Raw genomic sequence first — 10,715 nt, 5'->3', positions numbered from 1 at the left:
CCCGGGAGGAGTAGTTTCGGAATGTCTGACTCCTGTCTAGTTATTAGGTGGCGAAACTACAACTCCCAGCACCACCTAAAAGCAGTCGGGGAGGAGGCGGTGCACTTGTCATTGTTGTGGCCTAAGTCTAGGCCTGAACCTGCTAAAATGCAGCTGGCGCCCCAGGGAGGGTCCGCCTCAAAGAAGAGGACGGAGATGAGTCGCTGGAAACGGTTAACAAGGAAGCTGAATTTCAAGGTGATCCCAGTTTGGAGCTTTGAGGAACATGGGCCGGGCCTAGGCGCCACATAGTCCCGAAGCCATCCGCTTCCCTTCCTGCGCTTCCTCACTCTTCCCCCGGGGGCATCCTTACCTGGCCTTGAGTACCCCAGAGCCAACACAGCCGTAGGAAGCCTAGTGTGAGGAGCCACGGGGTCTGTGTACTCACTACTGTGGTACGCTGCATCCTGTAAGCATTATTTCCATCTATGGAGAGGTCTACTAGTGTACATCAGGGTGAGGAGAATTTGCCTCTCATCCCTACCTCTGCCAACAGTTTTAGAAAACTTTCTGCACATTTCTCCCTCTCCCCTTCAAATCTGAGTTAAGTGGTCTTTGAAAGGAAAAGGAATCATCACATGAAATTCTCTGCCGTTAACCCACATCTCTCCCCCTTACACTAACTAGGTATCTAAAATGAACCCAAAAGTCCAGGTGGTCATATCTCAATTGTTTATTCATATGGTTAGTTCTCATTTCCACCAGCATTCAAAGATAGAGCCCCCCTCCCTGTATCTCTTACCTCTTCTGTGCATTAGCTCCTAAATGCATGGCAGGGGAGGACTTGGAGGGGGGAATAACGAAAACAAACAAAGACAACACTATTTAAATTTTGGAACATACAAAAGTTACAAACATGAAGTTACAGACACACCTCGTGTGACTTTCAGAATGCCTCTTTAACAGTCACAAAAATAAATGCTTTAACTGGAACTGAGTGTGTTGACCTGGAGGGGGGTTCAACTTTCAGCTTCAGAGCAGTTTCACCAGCCACTCTCACCCCACTGTTATACTGTCCTCTAAAAAGAAAAAATCCTCCAGATGTGTGGCTTTTGTGGGGGCCCCAGGTAAGCATTCTTGTGGGTTATCCTAAATATAGTGACTGTGTACACAGGGCATATTCCACTTAGTGAAAACCTGCTCCAGATTCTAGAGGGCACAGGCCAGAGCATTGGAGAGTGGAAACTGAGGTTCCTCCGACTGCAACGCCTCCATTGCATAATAGATGGGGCCCAAAATAGCACACAAGTATAGATTTGATGATGAAAGGAAAAAAAAAATTGGGACAACATAGAACTACAAAAAGAGGGATCCCCCCCCCACGGTGATCATTATTACTGTCTAGAGGATAAAGAAAGTAAAACACAAGGCTGCCTTGAAATTCATCTTATGTTTGAATAGGATCAGCTCTTTCTTTGCTGCAGTGGCAAAGTTACTCAGACAGAACAGCTGCATGAATTGTGTGTAAGGTGAGCCGAAGGTGAAGTGTTAGGTAAGTGAAGAAGAGTATTATACCCTTTTCAGCAACTTTCTTGTGCCAGCTAATTGGTTTTTTTTTTTTCTTTTTAATGCCCGAATATTTTTGCTCAGTGATTGCTAGAGTTCTGTAAACTTCTGGATGTCACAGGACAGAGAGGAGGCTCCTCGTGGTCTTGACTTCTCATTTCAGATTAATAAACTGACTGATCTGGGTAGCAATCAATTAGTTTTGTTCATTTTATGCTTGGTGCAACAGTAGACGTTGGGTAATTCTGCTCCATACCCAGACTCTTGTTTTACCAGACAACAGCTCAAGGAAGACATCTGGCTACTTTTACGAACAGGAAAGAAAGGATCATAATAGTCATTAAGCAGAAAATGACAGAGAGAGGTGGAATTAACCAGTGTTAGTATAGGTTTCATGAGAAGTAATATTTTTATATGTATATATGCATATAGAAATACACACTTCTATACTTTACTCTGAGCCCTGGAGAAATAACAAAATAAAATACCGAAGCCTAGACTACAGAGCTATTACATTGCAATCTCAAGGTGGGTGTAGACAGAAGTAATAAAACAGAGGAATGTCACAGACAGGCTTCTGTTTCTTCTACTGTGGTTTAACATGCTTTCATTGCTAGTCAGTGCTGAACTTGCCAATGAAAAGTTGGGAGGAAAGGATGAAGGCTATATTTCCATATGCCTTAGTGAGAAGACAGCTTAAAAACAGTAATGCTGTGCATTAATATTTTGTATGTGTTTTCTACAGCCTTCATTTGAGCCTGATAATGTGGGGCACTGGATTAAGGTAAGGCATTTCAAAATCAGAAATAGAGCGAGGGTCAGACTTCCAGTATGCATACGGATGACTGTTGCTAACCCCATGTGACTTTGTGTGTCACCTCCATTTTAGACTTTCTAACATCTTCCATTATTTTGTTGCTTTTTATGAGGTGACTTAAATATAAATGATGAGAAAACAAGTTAATAGACATGCCTTTCGTCTGGCATGCACATCACATGAAGAATCCAACGGAATAAGAAAAGAGAGGCCTTGGGAGATAATGTTGTAGCCTTCAGACACGAGGAAGACTGTTTTGTAGTTTACTTTATCGAGGGGATCCATTAGCAAAAGCTACATGGGTATCACCAGAATTCTTTAATGTCAAGGGCAATTTAAAAATAGAGTAAAAGTTTTCATAAACAGGCATGTTTTCCATCACTGGGAGTATTGGAGTAAATGCTAAAACTTTATTTAATGTTTCACCAATAAAGAGTAAGCTTGAGCAATCATTGAAATGGAAGATAACCCACACAGAAACTGCTGTTATAATGACTTCCTGACCTATGATATCTTCCAGTCCGAGATGTTTATTTTTAATTCAGGTACCATTAAATTGAAAGTCCCTTAAAAACACTTCATGGGCATACCTTTGAGTGTCAACTTTGCAATTCATTGTAATCAGTTTATTTGTGTAGCACATAGTTCAAATTCATGCAGTATTTCCTGAGAATATTCTATCTGGTAGTATTTTAAATGTGTTATCTAAGCTGACAGAGGTTGTGGGCACCCAGATAGACAGAACCCAGCCTAGCTGTAATGTTTTTTAGCTATTTACTCACTTGCTTTTATTTGTAAGTGCCTACTAAGTACAAGCTCAGGGTGTCGAGCACCAGAGCTGAAATAAGGCACAGGCCCAAGTTTAGAGTCCAGTGGAAGATAAATAACTTAAAGCTGCTACGAGAACTGAAGTTAGAAGAGAAGTAAGTATGTGGTGGAAGGCGTTAATCTAGTTGGTACTAGGGAAGACACCCTGACCACCGTAGAAGCCCTGTCTACAAAACAGCTGAGAGAGCTCACATCCTGAATGCCAGCCCCTGAAAGACCACTTAGCCTCCAGCAACCCTGGCTTGCATGGCAGTGTCCAGAGTCCCAGTACTGAGGTCCTGCAGGCCTTAGTCACACATCTGCTTACCACCTCTTTGAGAGGTGGAGATTTCATGAAAACTCAAAGATAAAATCCCTTTTTTCCCTCACTTCTATAATTTTTCCCCTTCATGTAGCTGTCAGGCAGCTGGACTCAGATTTTATTATTCCTCTAAATCTCCTGCACTGGCTCTTTCCTATCCTGCTCACAAATCTCCCATCTTGAAAAATCAATAAGTTCTTATTTGACCCTGAAATCTGTCCTGATTGTAGAATGGTTTTGTTTGTGTATCTAATATCTGCAGATACATATAATGTAGACTCTTGGTCATTGTTCTCTCTTGTCCACAATTATTCTTGTTTAGTTTCTGTTTCTTATTCAGTCATCTGTACCATACACATAAAAAAATCTATTTATTTCAGTTTCCATTCACAGAAACAGTTGCTAGAAATGACTTTTTTGACCCAACGTATCATCTCTTGATAGCCATCAAATTTCTCCACTTTAATTTGAAAGCCTCAGAACCCATATTCTACATGCCCTGTCCTCCATTATCCTTGTCCATTGGACTGTTCTCTCTTGCTGATTCTATAGCCTCTGTGTTCTCAGCTCCCCACCCCCCCCCCATCACCCCAGATTTTACTCCATAATATATCACAGCTCTGGGCATATCCTCAGTAGTGTTTCTTCCTCATACTTCCGAATCCACTTGAGTGGCCCATCCTTTAAAAACAGCTGTGAATTTGCTTGATGGAAGGATGGTGGAGATAGAGAAAGGCCTCTCTTTAGAGCATAAAAGGAAGATTGCCAGTTGCTTTGAAGTAAATAACCATAAGTTTTTTAAAAAATGGTGGATTAAACTGATCCCAGCCTGGGGATTATCACTACAAACATGAAGGGATGAGGATTTGGAAGAAAGTCTGTAGCAGACCGTCCATCCATATGAATAGGTAGGAAGGGAAGGTACTCTTACAAGATATTACAGATGTGGAGGAGGATGGCTTGCAACAACTAAAAGACTTGATGGGTCCAGCTTCAGTGTTGTGGAAATAAGAGGGATGAAGCGTGGAGATGGGCTGATTAACATGAAGAGCCAGTTAACAGGGATGGGGTTGAGGAATGGAATAGTCTGTACAATGCGGTTTAGGTTAAGTGGGTGGCTAAAGTAGAATTGTGGAGAATGCTATGATAAAAGAGAAGGTCCAGCAAACCTTGAAACTGAGATGTTGGTGAGCATCCAAAGCGATGGAGAAATCACTTAGAACCAGGCAGGTGCTCGACTAGCACTGAATGCAGTATTCCATGATTTACAATTCACCTTTATCCTGTCTGACTCAGTTTACTCCGTTACATCCTCCTGCTTGATGGGGCTTTCTTATTCCAATACTATGCATGCCTCTTCTTCTCACAGGTCTTTTCTACTCCCTCCCCCCATCAAGCAGGTGCTCCCTTTGCTTTGTTACTTGTGATGCCTCAGCCTGGAGTATCTATCTGTTCTTTCTGAGACACAATCTAGATCCTTCCAATCCAACTCAGCTTTAGATGCCCCAAACCCACTTCCACAGTTTAGCCCCATTCTCGAATAATTTCCTTTAGAATTCTGTTGTACACACTTTATTAATAAAACATCAAATACATCTTCCTATGAAGAGTGGTTTTTAAAAGAATTAAAACTTTCAAAAAACATATATGAAACATACACATATGAGGATGTGTTAAGCTCCTGTTTGTATCATCTGATTAATGAAATGAAGGGTCATGTTGTAGACACTCTTTCTGATATCTGATGATTTGTGGGATATGTGCAATATTCATAAGGTTATCGGAGTAACTAAGCTAGTGTTTTGTAAAGGAACTTTCACTGAACACAGTTACTAACTAGTAAGCTTCTTCATAGAGCTGGAAAAGTAGATGACTCAGTCTTTGTTGAAGTATTTGTCTTTGAAGCTGAAAATCTAAGTTAGGTAGCCAGAATCCATATTAAAGGCAAGTCATGGTAGTGTAATTGCAGCTAAAGAAGCAGGTGGACCCATGGACCCTCTGGCCAGCCAGCATAGCCTAATTGGTGGTTCCAAGTCAGTGAGAGAAAAGCAGTAGCCAAGGTTGTCCTCTGTCCTGTACACACACACACACACACACACACACACACACACACACAAAACTTATTTTTAAATCAGTCTGTCTTACTTTAGAACTGCTCTTGAATGGATTACTATGCAGATGGCATATGGAACCAAAAACAAAAACTTGAACTTTCTAAGAATGAAATGTTTACTTTTGTTTTCCCATGGTGTTCACTACATTGCTGGAACAGAGCTTGATCAGAATTACTGAAAGAACACGGTGATAAATGGACACAGGTTACTGAGATATAGTCTAGATCCCTTAGCTCTTATGTATTTATTCTGGGGAGAAAGATACCGTAAGACAGAACACTGTAGACATTACTTCTTATCCTTAGTGTCATCAGGTGCATATTTTAAACGCTTACTTTGTTAGAACTGAGAAAATGTTCTGTTCCATTCAGTTGCCATTCCAGACCCTTTGCTTGCATCAAGATCAGTTTTCTCATATTTCCCAAACTCTGCACCACCTTCTATTAAGAACAAGAGTTGGAGAGATGGCTCATGGGGTAAAGGCACTTGCTTCCAAGCCTTAACCACCTAGGTTTGGTTCCTGAGACCTCATTGTGGAAAAAGAGAACTGATTCCTACAAGTTATCCTTTAACATCTACCCATACGTATAAAAATAAACAAATATATGTATGTAATTTTTTTAAAACCTACACAAATTTCCAATGAAATGACATGTCATATAGTTATCTCTTGTATTCATGGTCTAAAATATTTAATCAAGTCTACAAATCTGCTGCTGCTTTTTGTTTTTTGGGTATTAGTTTAAAATTAAAGTCAATTAAAAATGAAAGCTTTATTTGTGCTTGTTTACATGTATGTGCATACAAAGTCATCTTTCTTAGAACTTAAGAAGCTAAAGGGGAGCTAGGCCCGCATAAACAGAATCAGTGCATCCACTAGTACATGCTGTAACATAAAGGCAGACAACCCATGGGCTCTGAGAACTAATGTGGGAAACAGTCTCTATAGAAACTGGTGTCTCCTTCACTCAGCTCTGATGGTTTGTTTTTCTGTTCCACACTACTCCTGTTCCACCTTCAACCTCTCCTATGCCCAGATTTTCCCTTGAATTTTAAACTTTATTCCCCTGCTGACATCGGAAACCTAACCCAGGCAACAGGAGAGTTAGATAACTTATCCTGTGGCAAGTTTTTACAAAGTTATTGCCAAGCCCTCTACCAAGGGTAAGAAACAAACTCATTTCCAAAGTAGGTCAGGAACACTACAAACACGGTAGTGTAGCATCTTGGAGTAAATCTCCAGTTACTTCTTCCTTTACTAAATATGTCTTGGTTATTGACTGAGTGCTGGCATGAATCTGATTGCTAAGGGTTCTCTTGTGAACAGTTTCTGCTAATGTCCTATTTGGAGGCTATCATGGAGAAAGTATATTGCAAACGATAAAAGAGACAAAGTCGAAGCAGATGAGTGAGGAGAACCAAGAGGAGGAGGTAACAGTGGTTGTAGAGAAGCCCTGCATGACTTTAGAGAAGGTGACTTTTAGCAACAGCTAGGGGTGAGGGAAAGAGTATGATGAGTATTGGTGGGGAAGGTGTGCAGGAAGGGATGGTAATCAGTGAGACCTTGGTGTGGCGACACCATCGGAATGTTTTAGGATGAATGTGCAAAGGGGTCAGTGTGATTGACACAAAGTGGGCTGGTGAGATAACAGAAAGCTCACAGAGGGGTTAGGGACCCAGGACCTTGAAGCACACTGTAAGGATTTGTCTTTAATGGCTTACTGGCTGTTCTTCCAGAGGTCTTGAGTTCAATTCCCAGCAATCACATGATGGCTCAGAACCATCTGTAATGGGATCTGATGCCCTCTTCGGGCACATAGGTAATAGATGTATATATAGGTCATATACATTAAAAAAATAAGTAAATCTTTAATTCTAAGTGAAATATTTAAGTGTTTTATGATGCAGATCCTCCCTTGGAAAGGGCTCCTTGCTGTGGTAAAGGCTGTTCCAGAGAAGCTGTTGGGAAACTCTCATTTCTTGGTCTCAGGTGGTCACTATGGAGATGATACAAGGAACTAGGCTATGAGTATGTGTTGAAAATAGAGTCAAAACATTTTCTAACAGGTATGATGAGGGAGGGAAGGAAGGGGTCAGACAGGCAAACAGACACTGAAGGACAGAGACAGAAAGAGACTGACTGAATTTAGGTTATGGAAGACTCCACAGTTTTCACTAAAGAGAACTAAATCATGAGTTGTCAGTGCCCGTCTGAAGAGTAAACAGTCAGCATGCACAAGGGAATGTAAGTTTTGGGGACACTTGTTGTGGTAAAAATAAAAAAGGTTCTGTTATTACTGGTCCTGTGGGAGCCACTTCAGTGTGGAGCCAGGCACCCAGTCCCACACGGTCCTCTACAGCCCAGTAGAATCAAGATTCAACAATCAATAACTTATCAAACAGATTTATATGTTACATTCTCAATCTACAATACATCTAAACAATCAAATCACTGCCCATTAATAAAGATATAAACTGCCCACCTAGACAAGATAAAACTGATCTGGTTCACCTTGATCTGAATCATCCTCCTCTGCCGCCTCCATCTTGAATCTTCCTCTTTCTACCTTTCTTCCACCTTATCAAAACTCTATCCCTACCCCACTCTCTACTGTCCAATCATGTATAGCCTTGACATCAACCTACAGACATAGAGGCTGGGGTTCACCTATGAAGTAAAATAAAATGTTCCCTACTCAGTCCAAAGGCTAAGGTGTTTTGCTCAACTCCAATTCCCTTCCCCAATCCTGTGAAGTTTGTCATGCTTTTATTGTTGAATTAAAACAGTCTAAGTGACTACAGGGTAGCCATCTATCTCAATTTTATCAAACCCCGTGTCTTGCTTAATACACAGTGGTAGTCCCTTTTAGCTGTAGAAATTTGAAGAGTTAGACTTCCTGTTCACTTACAAGTCTCAGTGGCACATATATTGATATCAGATGTTTGTTCAGAATAAAGTATTCAGGTTTCATGATTCTGTTGCCAATGCTCCAAACAAAACTTATCTTAAAGTGGACAGAGGCAGTAATGGGGTGAGTATGATCAACATATGTGACATGTATATGAATATGTTACAATGAAACCCATTATTTTGGATAATTAATGCATGCTAATAAAATATTCATTTTATTTATTGTGGTATGTGTGTACATGTGCACACATGTGTACAGGCAGATATATATCTATGTGTATATAGATTTATGTGCCATGGCAGAGGTGTGGAGGTCAGGAGTCAGTCCTCTCCTGCTGTCTTGTGGGTCACAGGGATCAAGATCAGGTCATTAGGCCTATGCACCAGCGTCTGTCATCAATCCTGTTTCCAACTTACCTAAGCCTAAACAGCATTCTTACAAACACTGGGAATGCTAGTTACAACTTGGCCAACAGCTGCAATTAATTTAATATTACACACAAAACTAAAATGTGGCCCAGAGTTTCAACAAAAACAGGAAGATTAAAGAATTCTACTAGTTGTTAGAAAAGCAGCCATTTATAACCCTGAATAAGGATTTTGTTTTGTTTTGTTTTCTGTTCTGTAGAGAGTGGAGAAAGCTTCAGAATTTGCCATTTCGAATACATATTCTACCAGACATGTAGATTTACCTGGAAAGTTTTGGCAACAAGCAGTAGATCTGGCAACATGTGAGCAAACAGAGTATCATGATGATGTCTATGAAGAAGGTGAGAAGATGCATTTGCAGGTGTGATGTTAGCGGTTCTTAAAGCTTAGCTCAGAACTCACTGCAAAGCACGGAGTGAAAGCTGCTCTGATCCTCACTCTTAACCTTTGCTTCTCTATGACCCTGCTTATTCTGGAGCTAACGCCATCGCAGATCTGTAAAAATTTGTGTTTGACTCAGTGTGTGTGTGTGTGTGTGTGTGTGTGTGTGTGTGTGTGCATGTGTACTTGTATCTTCACATTGGTGTCTGCATGTTCATGAAGATACAGGTGGGGGCCAGAGGTATCAGGTTTCCTGGAGCTGGAGTCACAGGTGGTTGTGAGCCGCCTGGTATCTGTGCTAGGAACTGAACATGTGTTTCCTGCAAGAGCTTTCTGCACTTTTAACTCCAAGCCATCACCCCAGTCCCACAAAGCTGTATTTAAAGCCCACTGCATTTCCTGAATTTGAAGCAGCCACTGGCAGGAGCAATTTGATATAGTAGTTAACTAGTAAAGGGTATAAGGTATTGGTCCTATGGCACAGATGATGGCATGTTAACTTGATATGGTATTATACTAGTGAATTGACCTCTAGTTTATAAACCAGGTCAGTTCCTTGTGAGGAGGCTCTAAAACTAGTTTAACTTCCTTTCCTCTTCAAATCTTTCTTTATTTGGAATTCAACATTTTGATTTCTGAATTACTCAACGGAACCACTTAGGTATTCAAGGGCTTGAGTGGAACCAGCAAAGGACACTGGGAAAGAGAGTCCCCAAGGGAAGAGGGAAGTCAGAAGACTATGTCCTGCAAGCCAGCTTCTGTTTGGATTATTTGTGTCCCCAGTTACTTCATTTATCTCTTCATCTATTCAATGCATACATATTTAAGTCTTGTTCTGCCATATTAGACACTATAAGTATTGATTATGAACCAGAAAGCAAAGCTGTGTTTTCATGGAGTAAGCACTCTAGTGTGGGAATGAGGGAGTAAAAACAAGTGAGAATGAGGAAGTGAAAACAAATGATCAGGTATCACTCTATTTAAAACATCCCAGGTAGAGGGCAAGTGGTGTCAAGAGCTCAAAGTACAGACAAGCTTGGACTACAGGAGAAGCCAAAGGGAAGCCATGGGGGCTGGCACTGCAGTAGGCATGAGCATAAGGAGGGAAAGAAACCAGAGTTTATTCTGCGTATAAGGGTAGGATAATAGGGTAGGGCAGAATTAAAAGAGGCCCATGATTTAAATGTAGGAAAATGTGTGGGGGTGGGAGATGAGGGTAGGTAAGGTGTGGGAGGAGTGGGTTAGGTGAAGTGAAGTGATACTGATGGTCACTCCGGTGGTCAGCAGTCAGAAACAGGAGAGCCATGCTGTAAAAAGCCTTGCCCCACCTTCCACCCTGCCAGCAGCCGTACATGGCATACTTTAAGAGCTCCCAGAAACCCTAGAGTT

General features: G+C 41.2%; 1 protein-coding gene across 1 annotated transcript in view; it reads left to right on the top strand.

Annotated features, from left to right (window-relative positions):
• Window positions 1-147: 147 nt before the first annotated feature.
• The window catches only part of CCDC191 (coiled-coil domain containing 191), a gene marked incomplete at its 5' end in the record, with an annotated part of 66,058 nt that continues 55,490 nt past the window's right edge, over window positions 148-10,715 (top strand). The window contains 2 exons of the mRNA XM_080919181.1: window positions 148-237; window positions 9,145-9,286. Of these exons, the coding sequence (XP_080775307.1) occupies window positions 148-237; window positions 9,145-9,286 (232 nt within the window). The remainder of the gene's footprint in view (window positions 238-9,144; window positions 9,287-10,715) is intronic.

This window comes from Micromys minutus (assembly GCF_963924665.1).
Source record: "Micromys minutus genome assembly, chromosome: 7".
In the NCBI taxonomy this organism is placed as follows: Eukaryota; Metazoa; Chordata; class Mammalia; order Rodentia; family Muridae; genus Micromys; species Micromys minutus.
Note: the sequence above shows the minus strand (reverse complement) of the source record. Positions and strands in the feature narration are given on the sequence as shown.